Source organism: Dendrobates tinctorius, unplaced genomic scaffold (genome assembly GCF_039654945.1).
Source record: "Dendrobates tinctorius isolate UK_male_01 unplaced genomic scaffold, ASM3965494v1 ptg000104l, whole genome shotgun sequence".
Classification (NCBI taxonomy): domain Eukaryota; kingdom Metazoa; phylum Chordata; class Amphibia; order Anura; family Dendrobatidae; genus Dendrobates; species Dendrobates tinctorius.
In genome coordinates, this window is record NW_027361772.1 from 8,188,577 (window position 1) to 8,204,565 (window position 15,989).

Below are 15,989 nucleotides of genomic sequence, written 5' to 3' on the forward strand. Positions count from 1 at the left end.
TCCTCCACTAGTTTTGCAACTGACCAAACTGCCATCCAAAGGTGCATATAGGACTTTATCGAGGAGGAGCTCATAGGCACACAAGCAAATTCATCCACATGCTAATCACAATTGAGGCATGCAAACGCCAAATCACAGAATTAGGAAAAGCACATACTAAACCTAGAAATGAATGAAGAATGAAGAAATGTAGTTGCCATCTCTGTTCTTTAGTCTGCAGTATTTTCTCCTGAAACAAAATAGTAAAAATCCTGCAGAGACCAGGTGTTAATCTGATGGTCAGTTCCATTTTTTGAGATGTGGCAGATAGAAGCAGGAACGGATCTCAGTACTTTTTGCCCTGCAGTAGACAGGACAGAGGGGGGAGGCTCCTGCTGCAGACAGCTGTCTTACAGCCACACACAGAAAATGAGGAGAAGGATGAGTGGGACATGATGGAGAAAATTTCTTTGTTTTTAACAAGAAAAGATGAAGGAAACACACAGATGAAGAAAGGAATTGCTCTGGTAGTTTTATTTTTTTGTATTCTTCTAATTTTAGTGATCTTTTATGTTACGCTCATGTCTTATGGATAAACAAGCTCTGCATGTGGGTCGTTTAGAAGATAAACTGTATCATAAGTCAAAGTGTGTTAGTGATAAATCTGGTTCTCTTTAAGTAACATGACTATTGGGCCACGTTCACACATTCAGTATTTGGTCAGTATTTTACCTCAGTATCTGTAAGCCAAAACCAGGAGTGGGTGATAAATACAGAAGAGGTGACTGGTTTCTATTATACTTTTCCTCTGATTGTTCCACTGCTGGTTTTGGCTTACAAATACTGATGTAAAATAGTGAACGTGGCCTTAAGGTCTCTTCTCTGTCTTTTCACAGCTGTGTCTGGCAAAGTCCTGGTGAAGGAGGAATGCGCCCAGGGTCCAGAGTACTGGTGCCGGGATCTGGACACAGCGGTGCATTGTGGAGCCATGGAGCATTGTAAACAGAATGTATGGAAGGAAGATGACGTAAGATCTCAGATCAGCAATGGATTCACATGACAATCATTTCATGCGATACCGGCAGTAACATAGTATTTAGATTATTGAAGACGTGAGATGATCTGCATGTGATAAAAGATTCTTTGTATCCATATGTGATAACTTTACTCAAAAAGCCACAGACCATTTCTAGCTGAATAAAGACACAGTGCAGTTTAATATATAGTCCCAACCTGTAGTAATGTCTGCCAATGCCATCCTGGCCCCTTCCTATAATAATGTCCTCCATCCTATCTCCTTCTTGCAATAATGTCCTCCATCCTGGGCCCCGTACTGTAATAATGTCCTTCATCCTGGGCTCCATCCTGTAATAATGTCCCCCATCCTGGGCTCCATTCTGTAATAATGTCACCATCCTTAGCATCATCCTGTAATAATGTCCTCCATCCTGGGCCCCTTCCTGTAATAATGTCCTCCATTCTAGCCCCATCCTTTAATAATGTCCCCCATCCTGCGACCCTTCCTGTAATAATGTCCTCCATCCCGGGCCCCTTCTTGTAATGTCCTCCATCCCGGGCCCCTTTCTGTAATAATATCCTCCCTCGCGGGACCCTTTCTATAATAATATCCTCCATCCCGGGCCCCTATCTGTAATTATGTTCCCCATCCTGGGCTCCATCCTGTAATAATGTCACCATCCTGGGCCCCTTGCTGTTATAATGTCATCCATCCTGGGTCCCTTCCTGGATTAATATCTCCCATTCTGGGCCCCTTTCTGTAATAATGTTCCCCATCCTGGGCTCCATCCTGTAATAATATCACCATCTTAGTCCCCTTCCTGTAATAATGTCCTCCATCCTGGGCCCCTTCCTGTTATAATGTCCTCCATCCTGGGTCCCTTCCTGGATTAATATCTCCCTCCTGGGCCTCTACAAATAATAATGTAGCCTATTCTGAAGCTAATCTCCAATATATATATAAAAAAAAAATAAAATAAACATTCTTCTTATTTCCCCTGCTCCTACGGCATGCATGCCACATCCTCTCTCATAGCTGTCACTACAAGGCTCTGCCCATGATTGACATGCCGATGTCAGCTGCGGTCATGCATGTCAGTGCGCCACAATACATTTCAGCTGAATATGTGTCATCAGACACAATGGCAGCTGAAATAGGTGCTGACGTCAGCGGGCCCCTCTCCAAAATTGGCCCAGTCACAGCCGCGCCTCTACAACTGCCAGGTTATGATGCCGTTATATAAATGACCAGGTAACGGATCATCCTACTATTCAATGATTTGTCTCTTCCTCCAAACAGGTTGTCCTGTGCATGCAGTGTAAGCAGATCGTCACCATCCTCATTAACATGGCAAAGTCATCCCCAATCCAGGTATCGCGTATACTGACCGCCCGGACCACCATTTAAAGCTTGTAGAAATCAATGATGATCTCATCATCTAAGCTTTTAAAGGAATCTAACCAATAAAATCCCTCTCAAGGGGTTATCCTGGGAGATTTATGCCATATCCATAAGATTTGCTATAAATGTCAGACAGTTCTGTGTCCAAATATCGGGGAATTAAAAACTGCAAAGCGCGCTTGCTCCTAAATTTTGGACCTTATATAAGAATGAATTGGGAGAGCTGTGCAAGTGCAGCCAACCCTCCATCTCCAGCATCACCTAACTGGACCCCATTCTTGATATAAATGAGGGTCCCACCAGTATATGGACATGTAGGTCATAGAAAGTAAAATAAAATGATATCTTGATATCTGTGATACGATGTCTTGTTCCAGAGAAATGCACGTTTTTCTTAATATGTAAATGAGCTGCTAAGATCTATGGGCTGGAAATAGATCTCCCTGAAAATCTGCCTCCAAAGATTATTGTAAATGAAAGGGAGAAATACCTGTCTGAGACATGTAATGACTGACAGTCTGCTCTCCTGATCTAAATGTCAGGAGAACACCGGGCGTTCATTAAAGATTTCCCCTGACCCACTTCCTGTGGACTGAGAGCAATGAAACTTGGCACAGTTATTAGTCCTTCTCTACATAGGTGCCACCTAGGGACACACTCTTCTCCCATCTCTTGAAGCAACTGTAAATACCTCGCTTGCAGAAGTCGACAGGTTGCTCCAAAAGCCATGTTGTGACTTCAAAAATCAGAGTCCCATTATTTGTAAAATACCTGCCCATCAAAAATAACTTTATTGTTGTAAAGAGGTGGAAATCCGATGGTGCGAGGTCGGGTGAATAAGATATGCTAGAATTTCAAAGCCACAGGAGCATGCTTCCATTTGGGCAACATGTGAGTTGTCAACTGGTGCATTGTCTTCCAGAAGGCGGACACCTTTGGTGAGCATGCCACGTCTCTTGGTTTTGATTGCCTCCCGCAACTTCCGTACCAGTGAAGCATCGTACGCCCCAGTGGTCATGGTGCCCTTTGCTAGGAAATCCATCAATACTACTCTGTGCTGGTCCCAAAATACAGTGAGCATGACCGAGGGTTGGACACGTGCCTTCACTGGAGGCGATGAGTCATGAGGCTTCCATTGCATCGACTGGATTTTAGTCTCAGGATCATAGTGATGGACCCAGCTTTCATCCTGAGTGATCAGTCTGTTGATAAAGTCCTCCTGGTTTCCATGGCACATCGTCAATAGAGCCTGAGAGCATTCGACTCATTCCTGCTTCTGGAAAGGTGGGGGCAGCCGGGGAACCCAGCGAGTAGTTACCTTATGCATGTGAAGATGGTCTTGGCTTATTTTTTCCAAGGACCCCACATTAATCTTGACATTTTGGGCTAGGTGGCAAATGGTTACGCGGCGATTTTCCAAAATTATGACCTCCACTTGCTGGATGGTGTGTTAATCAATAGCAGAGTGGGGTCGCCCTGGAATTGGAGCCATTTACACCGAAGTCTGACCATACTTGAATTGACGATGCCAGTTCTTGACTACATCATGTGATGGGGAGTCTTCACCATAAACCTCTTTCATCTCTTCGAACATCTCCTTTGGTCGGCGGCCTTTCAAGTAATGAAACTTGATGACTGCTCTGTATTCCACTAGGTCCATTATTAAACCTCACACCACAAAAACACCCATAAATTCAAGACCGTTATCAGTTCTGAGTTGCAATTTGGCACGTAACCTATAGAGACTTCTATCATTACACATGCGCAGTTTCAGCTTCCTGTGATAAATAGAAGGGGTTGGGGAAAATCGTTAATGAAAGCCTCTCATAGTAACACCTGATTAACACTGGTAACTCCTCCTTTCGTGTAAAATTATCTCTGAAGGTGGATTCTCGGGGAGATCTATGTCCGTCCCATAGATCTTAACAGCTCATTTACATATTAAGAGAAATGTGGATTAATAATCTTTATTTATATAGTGCCAACATATTCCGCAGCACTTTACAATTTAACAGTTTCAAACACAATAGTCAAAAGTAACAACTTTAGCAATAATAAAATGATTAAAGCAAAAAAAGACGGCCCTGCTCGTGAGCGCTTACAATCTACAATGAGGTGGGGGGGATACAAAGTACAGGTGTGTATTTACAGTGATGTATTTACAATGATGGACCAGCCATCTTGAGGGAGTGGGGGATATAGGGAATGGGCTACACACACACACTTACACATACAATGACTGATTAGGCAACGCTCTGAAAAAATGTGTTTTGAGGGAGCGCCTAAAACTATGCAAATTGTGGATAGTCCTAATTTCTTGGGGTAAAGCATTCCAGAGGATTGGTGCAGCACAGGAGAAGTCTTGGAGTCGGGAGTGGGAGGTACGGATTAGTGCAGAGGTTAGTCAAAAGTCGTTTACTCTGGAATAAGACATCAGATCACAGATATCAAGGTATCATTTTATTCATTCAACCTTCTATGAACTGTATGCCCATACAAAGGCTAAGGAAGACTGATCCTACTGACAGATTCCCTTTAGTGGCTTCAGGCTTGCAAAATGTTGCAGGGTGTGGTAGCTCTCACTGGGACAGACTGAAACAAAGAACTGTTGAGGGGAGTGACTAAACCTATAGGACAGGAGTATCTTATTTATTAGGCAGCTATTTATGCGGTTATTTGCTATTATGTATGAACTGCCTAAATTTATGTACAGAACACCAATATTCATGAAGGGTATAAAATAAACACTCAGTTAATCTTTGGAGATTAGTGGAAATCCCAAGCCTGAGTATTTCTTATTCTCATCAGATGTAAATTCAATCCCAGAAACTTTTAATTTGGAGTAATGGCTGCTCTAACAATGGAAGTCTCAATCAGGGAAAGTTGCATAATCGTAGTGGGAACTGCAGGTTTGGGCGGATAGTAGTTGCCATTAAAAACAATTGGAAGTCTGGATGTTAGATTATCTGAATTCCTATATGACATTGATTGATTTTCCGACATTAGATCAGGGTGCAGTGCCTGGTATAAAGACCTTATAAAGAATACAATCACCAGGACAAGTGCAGTCTGTGAGCAAGGAGCTATTTACACTCAGAAGCCAAAATTCTGAACACAGCTCTGGACTATTCTACAAGCTGGAATGAAGGATGAATACAAAAAAAGTTACTCTATTTTATATGTAAACTGGAAAATGTTGAGAAGTGGTTATATAGTTAAAGGGAAAGAGAGGAGTTATGTTTCCAATTATGTTACTATGCCTGACATTAAATACACCAGGTAGCGCCTCTAATCTTATGCAATGTCTTCTGCCTGCAGTCCTTTATCAAAAACTTTCTACATGAGCAATGTTCCAGAATCCCTCCATTTCAGGCAGAATGCATTAAAATGGTGGACGAGTATGAAGATGTCTTGTTAACAGTTCTGGAAAAGCAGTTTGTAAGTAACCAGCTGCTTAATGCAACACCACATAACCATTAATGATACACAGGGCCACACCTACCAAGAGGTATATAGTAGGCATTGCCTCTAGAAGGCCCTGCCAGAAGGCTGCAGAGGGCACCATAGGACACCACATGCCTTGTACGCTATTAATGACAATGTTCGATATGTGGTTGACATGACCCGGCTAATGGACACCAAGTCATAGGGAACTATATGAAGGTAATGTCCATCTCAAGGAAAAGGGAGACCACACCCTTATTTCACAAATGTGTGTCCATAGCCGGGTCTCAGTCCCTCTCAGCCCTTATCCACATGCACGTCACTTGACATATGGTAAGGTTTTAATACTAGAGGTTAGGGCCATCCCAAATAGGGTCACCTTGACGTGGTTGTATTGCTTTACTTTTTTTTTTTATCAAAATTAAGTTAACTAAGCACTCTATATTATTTTCATGCTCTATAGCTATTTATTTACTGCAGGGTGTTTGCTTATTTTGCCTCAGTTTTTATCTGTTTATTGGTTGGTGTGACCATGCGCCTACATGCTGCATGCATATTAACTTAAATCCCAGTTCACCTCTTTAGGTCTAAAAGCCCTCATACAAAATAAATTGACATCAGACAAACCCGCCAATATTGATGAGTTCAGCTGACATTTTAATGTGTACCGTGCCCCCCCGACAGATGATTGTAAAGATCCAGCATGTCCAATTTCAGACCGGTGCTCCTTTGGTTCCCAAAGAGATAAGGTGCCACTAGAGATGCCTGGCCGCGGCTTTCATAGAGGACGCAGGAGTAGTCGGCAGAGGGAGTGTTCCAGTGTATAGGAAAGCTGGGCAAGATAGCTTCCAGCTGAAAGATTGACCGAACCATTGCTCGGCCAGCAGCTATCTAAAATGTACGAGGCTTAAGAAGGAAAACTGTGCCGCAATCCCCGGGAGTGTAAATCCAGTACAGCTAATGTCTTATTATAATCATCCATTGTCTTACAGAATCCAACCTCAATCTGCACTAAACTAAGAATATGCCAATCCGATGAATCTCCTCACTGGGATCCAGATCTTCTCATCACACCATCGCTGGAGATCATCTTACCGCTCATCCAGCAGACTATACAGACCATGCACGCCAAGGCGACACAGGTAAGAGGAGGTCTGGGGGCTGTGTCTGACCCTCATAAACCTGACGTAGGCTACACCCACCACCGATGGCTACCTTTCCCCGTACACTTTGGTATTTTGATTATTTTGTGTATTATTGAGTTTCCCAATCTGTATTGATGATTCACAGGACATGAAAGAGGGATGGCCGATCCCCATGCCACTTTGCTGGATGTGTAAATCATTTGTGCAAAAATTCGAAGCAGCAATCCCAAAGGTAAATTCAGTATTCCCTGTACCAAATATACTGCACATATATGGCCATGAATAGAAGAACACATATGTTTACATACCCGCCTGCTGATAGATATCTCATGTATACAGGAAGCCATTGCAAAGGGTGCGTCACAGCTATGCCTCGCACTGCCGCTGAAGCTGAGTGGGGTGTGCCAGTGCTTGGTAGAGAAGTATGTAGTTATTATACTGGACACCATATTGGGACAACTGGGACCAAAACTGGTGTGCGGACTGTTATTCATGTGTGTTTCGGAAGAAAACTGTGAGGCAGGTGAGTGCTCTCTAGACATTTCTATATTCCAGAAGATATGATGATCTTCCCCTTGTAAAGGTCAATTTAAGGTATGTTACCTACAGATCCATATTTCTTTTATTTCATTTATTAGATAATTACCCCGCGGTGATGCCAGCGCTGGAATCTGATATCACCTGCGACACTTGTCTGGCCATCACCTCCATTGTGAAGAGTACGCATGGTGCCAACATGACTCAAGAAGGAATCAGTGTGGCTCTCTCCAGGGTGTGCACCTCCGCAAACGACTGGAAGGAGGTAAGAAAGCAGCGGTGTGACTAAAGGAGCTAAGATATAGCTAATAGGGCCAGATTATAAGAAGGGCCCCCGGGATACAAATTCAAGAATCTCCACCTCCTGTCTTCCCTACTATCCATCTGGTCATCGTATCCAACAAAGACGAGGTGACCAGACATACATGTGTGCTTGACTCTTAGGTTAGACCTCTAGGACCCTCTTCCCACTTCTCTACATTTTTTCCGTTGCCTGCACCAAAATCCACAGTAGAAATCTGCTGTGATTATTGCATTTTTAAAGGGAACCTGTCACCAGTATTACGGCATAGCAGCTAATAATATCGCCTTATTCACCGTCTGTGCTGCGTTCCCTACATCCTTATAGAACCCCCTGACTCCCCTTGTAAACTCATGAAAACATTTTTTAATGTCTCCTGCGCTGTATGGTAACTTTCTCTGTCCGATCCGATGGGCGTGGTATCGGACCTCTAAATCACTCCCATCGGCTATTGCTCGCCGTCCTACTTCATGGATAACGCCTCTTGCGCCAAGCGACATCTCGCGCCTGGTCAGAAATATTGCATTTCGCACCTGCGCAATACGCTTTGCCCAACTACAGGCAAAGCCGAAAAACAGAACTTTGCATGCGCCGACACACGTACTTCCGGCTCATGTACCGGAACTATGTTTGCCAGCGCATGCACAGTTCTGTTTTTCGGCTTTGCCCACAGTTGGGCAAAGCGTATTGCGCAGGTGCGAAATGCAATATTTCTGAGCAGGCGCGAGATGTCGCGTGGCGCAAGAGGCGTTATCCATGAAGTAGGACGGCGAGCGACAGTCGATGGGAATGACGTAGAGGCCCGAAACCACGCCCACCGGACTGGACTGAGATTACCATACAGCCCGTGAGACGTTAAAAAAACAATTTCGTGAGTATACAAGGAGAATCAAGGGGTTCTATAAGGATATAGGGAATGCAGCGTAGACGCTGAATAAGGCGATATTATTAGCTGCTATGCCACAAACTGGTGACAGGTTCCCTTTAGGCTGTGTGCCCACGATGCGATTTTTAAGCGTTTTTCGGCATGAAAACGTTTAAAAATCGTGTACAGAACGCCCCCCATGCATTCCTATGGCATTCCGCACATGCTGTGCTAATGCTGCGCTTTTTTCCGCGGCGGAATCGCATTGCAGAAAAAATCGCAGCATGCTCATTCTTTTGTGCGGAATCGCAAAGAATTGCCGCAATTCCGCACCCATAGGAATGCATGAGAACCGCTTACTTCCCGCATGTGGCTATGCCCACCATGCGCGAAGTTAAGTGTCTCATGTGCGGTTGGTACCCACGGTGTGGAGGAGAGGAGACTGTCCTCCAGGCTCTGGGTACCATACCCCTGTAAAAAAAAAGAATAAAAAATAAAAAATCGGGGTATATTTACCTTCCGACGTCCCGCGCTGCATTACCGGCCTCAGCGTTCCCAGTAATGCCTTGCGGCACGGTCCTGTGATGACGTAGTCTTGCGTGACTAGCGGTCTCGTGAGATCGCTATAGCAACGCGAGACTACGTCATCACAGGTCTCGCAAGGATTACTGGGAACGCTGTGGCCTGGGATGGCAGCGCGGGACATCGGAAGGTAAATATACCCCGATTTTTTATTTTTTAATTAATTTTTGCATTCTTTCTTTCACTATTGAGGCCGCATAGGCAGCCTCAATAGTAAAAAGCTGCTCACACTTGTCAAACACTATGTTTGACGAGAGTGACCAACCTGTAAATCACTTTCCAAGCGATGCTTCAAATCGCTTGGAAAGTGCTTGAATATCGCACGCGAAAATCGTGGCAAAATCGCGAACATAATCGCTGTAAAATCGCGCGGGAAAAAAATGCGCGATTTCTGGGAAGGAGTCCGGTTTTCAGTGTCCGGATTTAAACGCTACGTGGGCACATAGCCTTAATGTGGTTTTTTTTGCTTTGTTTTACCTTTTTTTTTATGCGGATTTGACATGATGTGTTTTTAATGCATTTTTTTGGACAGAAACCCAATAATTCTACACCTATAAAGATAATTACGTCTTTTAGGGTATAGTCAGACGGCCGTATAAATCGGACTGCAGTGCTCGGACTGGCTGGCGGCTCTTCTGGCCCGAGCGTGATAGCTTCATATATTTTTACACAGCTGTCACATTTGTATCGGGAGAGCCGCCGGCCAGTCCAACCACTGGGGTCTAATCAGAGTCCGATCTATAAGCCCGTCTGACTGCGCCTTTACATGCATCTTTCAGGCTCCCCATAAAAGCTTAAAGTGCAAAATCTTTAAACTCACAGTGGCCATTAATTTTCTGCGCACAGCATTTATGATGTGAGAACATTACTCGAGCTTCAGAGGATTTTGCAGCTGTTTGTTAGGATTGTACAAAAAAAAAATGGACGCCCAAAATTCATGGCGTGCTTTACAAGTAGTTTGGGGTTTTCTTTTCAGAGATATGTACTTTGCTTTCTCCATACACCTTGGTGTAGAGAGCCATGCACATGAGCTACCATCTCTGCTATGAGGTCTGTATCAGAGACGTGGCATGGGGCTGTAAGGTTTTGTTTGGCCGAGTGTGATTTGGAAACCCCAAAAACCAGTGAAACACGTGGTAGTGTGAGGGAAGATATTGTCACACTATCGGTACGGCTTCCTTGGGGGCCGGTGGCGTCAGCCTGTGATGTAGTGTGGGGGAGGGAATGAACAAGGAAGAACCAGAGGCCTTCACTGAGGTAAAATCTGAACAGACATAACGGGAATAAGATGGCCACTTGGACTTGACAGAGTCACATGGTGGCACTTTTACATTTTTTTTTTTCCCAAGACAATTTCTCAGTCATTAGTTTCCGTCTTTACAACTTTCTTCACACCAGCTGCCATTCCAGATGCTCCCAGGAGGCAAGAGTGAAACTTCCTTCTCCAAATCTTCCACATTAGGTTGGCAACTTGTAATTCACCTCTGGTATGAAGGTGACATTGTCCAGTCCACAGCAGTCTTAGGACCACTAATGGCGCTCCCACCACGCTCCCGTTGGGTCCTCTCCCATCTTCCCACTGAGCCACGTTTGATGGCGTCCTGGTAGCCTCTGCTGTCTGTCACTGTGGTGTGACGACAGGCACTCTGGTGGACTGGGCCTCTACAGCCCCTTAGGGCCATTTCAGACGCCCGTGATAATCGGTCTGATGTCGGATCACAATGACCGGCCGCACATCTCCTGACCTGAAAGTGACAGCTTCAGATCAATTTACATGCGAAAAATTTCCATAATTCTTTTATATTCTCATTAATCAGCTAGTCCTGTATTACGCGTGTGCATTAACCCTAAAGCTGCATCCTTTTATACAAATCAATGTCTCGGTGCCAGGCGGTGATGTGACGCCATATCAAGGACACAACAATCCATAGCTAAGGTGGTTTACACAGGAAAGCACCAGAATAACATGAAGAGAAGTTACTGAAAACTCTGAGCCTAAGCAGATGGAAGCTTCTCTAATTTCCTCGTATTTTATTAGCAGGGGCTTAGCCAACTTTTTAATAAGGGCAGGTAATTGGATGGCCTAGTTCTCTGGATCAGCAGTGTCGACAGCCAAACCAATACTGATCAATCCTTTCTTATATCTGATAGCATAGGATACATTTTTTTACTGAAATTCATCAAAATGGTGCCACCTAGTGGCCATATTTCAATGCAAAACATCAGCTGAGTAATTAACTATATACGTAGTTACCACAACACATCAATTCTGGAGGGTTCCATCAATTTTTTTTCTATGTTCTCAGTGTTACGCATTCATCCAAGAACACCAGACAAAACTATTAGATCTTCTCCAGAAACCTTGGGATCACAAGATCACCTGTCAGGTTTGTAACACTTAAATAATACTGCAAATTACATCACTTAATGGAAATCTGTCACCAGTTTTTTTTGCCATTTAATCTGAGCAGCATACTGTAGAGACTCAGACCCTGATTCCAGCGATGTGTCACTTATTAGGCTTTTATCAGCAGGTGATTATCACTAGAGGACTAGTAAACCTGCTGCCACGTAGTCTTTATAATTCATGGCGTCTACAGTGGGTACAAAAAGTATTCAGACCCCGTTAAATTTTTCACTCTTTGTTTCATTGCAGCCATTTGGTAAATTCAAAAAGTTCATTTTTTTTCTCATTAATGTACACTCTGCTCCCCATCTTGACTGAAAAAAAAAGAAATGTAGAAATGTTTGCAAATTTATTAAAAAAGAAAAACTGAAATATCACATGGTCATAAGTATTCAGGCCCTTTGCTCAGTATTGAGTAGAAGCACCTTTTGAGCTAGTACAGCCATGAGTCTTCTTGGGAACGATGTAACAAGTTTTTCACACCTGGATTTGGGGATCCTCTGCCATTCTTCCTTGCAGATCCTCTCCAGTTCCGTCAGGTTGGATGGTGAACGTTGGTGGACAGCCATTTTCAGGTCTCTCCAGAGATGCTCAATTGGGTTTAGGTCAGAGTTCTGGCTGGGCCAGTCAAGAATGGTCACAGAGTTGTTCTGAAGCCACTCCTTTGTTATTTTAGCTGTGTGCTTAGGGTCATTGTCTTGTTAGAAGGTGAACCTTTGGCCAAGTCTGAGATCCAGAGCACTCTGGAAGAGGTTTTCATCCAGAATATCTCTGTACTTGGCCGCATTCATGTTTCCTTCAAGTGCAACCAGTCTTCCTGTCCCTGCAGCTGAAAAACACCCCATAGCATGATGCTGCCACCACCATGTTTCACTGTTGGGATTGTATTGGGCAGGTGATGAGCAGTGCCTGGTTTTCTCCACACATACGGCTTAGAATTATCACCAAAAAGTTCTATCTTTGTTTCATCAGACCAGAGAATCTTATTTCTCATAGTCTTGGAGTTCTTCATTTATTTTTAGCAAACTCTATGCGGGTTTTCATATGTCTGGCACTGAGGAGAGGCTTCCATTGGGCCACTCTGCCATAAAGGCCCGACTGGTGGAGGGCTGCAGTGATAGTTGACTTTGTGGAACTTTCTCCCATCTCCCTACTGCATCTGTGGAGCTCAGCCACAGTGATCTTGGGGTTCTTCTTTACCTCTCTCACCAAGGCTCTTCCCCCACAATTGCGTAGTTTGGCTGGACGGCCAGGTCTAGGAAGACTTCTGGAGGTCCCAAACTTCTTCCATTTAAGGATTATGGAGGCCAATGTGCTCTTAGGAACCTTGAGTACTGCAGAAATTCTTTTGTAACCTTGACCAGATGTGTGACTTGCCATATTTCTGTCTCTGAGCTCCTTGGCCAGTTCCTTTGACCTCATGGTTCTCATTTGGTCTGACATGCACTGTGAGCTCTTATATAGACAGGTGTGTGCCTTTGCAAATCAAGTCCTATCAGTTTAATTAAACACAGCTGGACTCCAATGAAGGAGTAGAACCATCTGAAGGAGGATAACAAGGAAATGGACAGCATGTGACTTAAATATGAATGTCTGAGCAAAGGGTCTGAATACTTATGACCATGTGATATTTCAGTTTTTCTTTTTTCTTTTTAATAAATTTGCAAAAATTTCTAAATTTCTGTGTTTTTAAGTTGAGATGGGGTGCAGAGTGTATAATAATGAGAAAGAAATGAACTTTTTTGAATTTACCAAATGGCTGCAATGAAACAAAGAGTGAAACATTTAAAGGGGTCTCAATACTTTCCGTACCCACTGTATATAACCAGACCCCCACCACTGATTGACAGCTTTCTGTCTATGCACAGTTTACACAGAAACCAGCCAATCAACAGTGTGGGCAGGGTTATACACAGCTCCTCATTCAGGGAGCTGGTAGATATGCATCAGATAAAACAGGGATTTTATCAAAACCACAGCAAGCAGCCTGTTAAGTGACACATCATTGGAATCAGGGTCTCCACCCCTAATCATACTGCTCTAAGATGAGGTAGCAAAAACATGGTGACAGATTCCCTTTAAGCCATATTAACCAAAGGGGCTGAAGTTATTAACTGACTGTGAATGGAGCTGGTTAAATTGTATTGTTGTAGTATATATTATACAATCCCTATCTCATGCCTGTAGACACTGGGCGCCTGTCCAGCTCCTTCTACAACCATTACGGTGGACGCCCCCTGCATAGCTGGACCCTCATACTGGTGCCAAAGCCTGGACAATGCAAGAGAATGTAAGGTACGTGATGACTGAGACTGAGGAAAGAGCAAGAGTGTCCAAAGCAATATCAAACATCATCTTCATCGTCCCAGACAAAACCCCAGTCTTCATGGGAACCATAAGGCTTATGCATGGATTACCTAACCAACAGCTGTCGACACGAGCACACTGGCTCATCACTATTAGCGAGCAGCTTTCAGCCAAATTCAGATATCTATGTACACTGACGAGCTGAGGGTCTCCCCATTCCAAACTCAACAGCCTCAGGCCTTTAGGAAACTAAGTTTAGGTCTGGAGACCCACAGCCGTATGTACACCACGGTCCGTACACCAGTCTCACGAACTTCTAAATTTGGCCAAATGCCAAGTTTACAAAGGTTTCTGGTCTGTGTGAACAATGGACCAGACATGGACCAACGTTGGCCTAACCGTTAAGCAGGTGGGCTACAGCTCACAAGGAGGTCCACATGAATTAATCGCCACATGAGCCAGTCTGGTCCGATTTATGGATCAGACTAATGCATGTAAATGCAGAACGCTCCTGTGGCCGTCCACTATGCAGACAAGTACATGGAGCTAGTCACGTCCGACTGGTGAGAGAAATTCAAGGCCCACGACCACTTGGCCTCAGTCCAGGTGGTGCCTTTGGCTACTGGGTTATAAGGACCAGATTTGGATAGGTAAACTGGCACCAAGATAGACTGGCCTGCAGAAATGCTAATTTTTTTGATATTGTAATAAATCCTGGTTTTATCTTCCAGGCCATCGGGCACTGTCTGACACATGTTTGGCACTGAAGTCCATCCTGCTCTCCAATCATTTGTACCCAATCCTTTGTGAAAACGGCTCTACCCCTGATATCTCAATAAACGGCTATCTCTTCAATAAGATCAGTAATCTCCTCTATTGCGTCTTCATTGTAATCAGATCATGGGTTTGGGACATGGTTTTTTTTTTTTTTTAGCTACAATTTATTTTTGTAATGGGTTTCCATGAAAAATTTTGGACCATTTAACTTCCACAGCCTTGACGTACCGCAGTCCTGTCCGGCAGGAGGGGTTTCCAGTGAATCATCCCAACTTATCTCTCTTCTCCTGCACCATCATCTGACTTATGACCCTCATGCGTATCGGCTGTCAAATGATCATTCACCGGACAGCCATCTCTCCCATACAAAGGGAAGCCGAGCCGTGCACTCTTCTGTTCTCAGGGTCCTCAGCAAATAAAAGGGATCAGCCACTGAAATTCCAATGTCTGGGATCTTTCCCTCCCCCAACATCACCTGTCCAGCTAAAGGCAAGAGGTCCCATGCATACACATTACTCGGCCGATCCCACTTATTCTAATGCATAAGGGCTACTTAAAGGGAACCGGTCACCTCAGAAAACATTATTTACCTGCAGATATGGCTGCCCGGTCACCTTACTGAAAGTGCAGCCACTGGGAGAAAATAGAAAAGTAAGAAGAATAGGTTTCTTATAAAAAATGTGCTGGAGTCAAATGGAAGAGGCCCAGGGTGGGGGACATTATACCAGGAAGGGGTCCAGGATGGCGGACATTATACCAGGAAGGGGCCCAGGATGGGGGACATTACAGGAAGTGGCCCAGGGTGGGGGACATTATACTAGGAAGGTGCCCAGGATGGGGGACATTATACCAGGAAGGGGCCCAGGATGGAGGACATTACAGGAAGAGGCCCAGGGTGGGGGACATTATACCAGGAAGTGGCCCAGGATGGAGGACATTACAGGAAGGGGCCCAGGGTGGGGGACATTATACCAGGAAGGGGCCCAGGATGGGGGACATTACAGGAAGAGGCCCAGGGTGGGGGACATTATACCAGGAAGTGGCCCAGGATGGAGGACATTACAGGAAGGGGCCCAGGATGGAGGACATTACAGGAAGGGGCCCAGGATGGAGGACATTACAGGAAGGGGCCCAGGATGGGGGACATTATACCAGGAAGGGGCCCAGGATGGGGGACATTATACCAGGAAGGGGCCCAGGATGGGGGACATTATACCAGGAAGGGG

The 15,989-nt window shown here is 44.5% G+C and overlaps 1 protein-coding gene across 1 annotated transcript; it reads left to right on the plus strand.

Moving 5' to 3' along the window:
- The first annotated feature begins 888 nt into the window (after window positions 1-888).
- On the plus strand, window positions 889-14,846 carry SFTPB (surfactant protein B). The gene is made up of 10 exons (XM_073588700.1): window positions 889-1,006; window positions 2,297-2,368; window positions 5,717-5,836; window positions 6,835-6,984; window positions 7,133-7,219; window positions 7,327-7,510; window positions 7,626-7,789; window positions 11,579-11,659; window positions 13,867-13,974; window positions 14,718-14,846. The coding sequence occupies exons 1-10, from the start codon at window positions 968-970 to the stop codon at window positions 14,751-14,753; spliced, it is 1,041 nt and encodes a 346-aa protein (XP_073444801.1). The 5' UTR covers window positions 889-967; the 3' UTR covers window positions 14,754-14,846.
- Window positions 14,847-15,989: the final 1,143 nt, after the last annotated feature.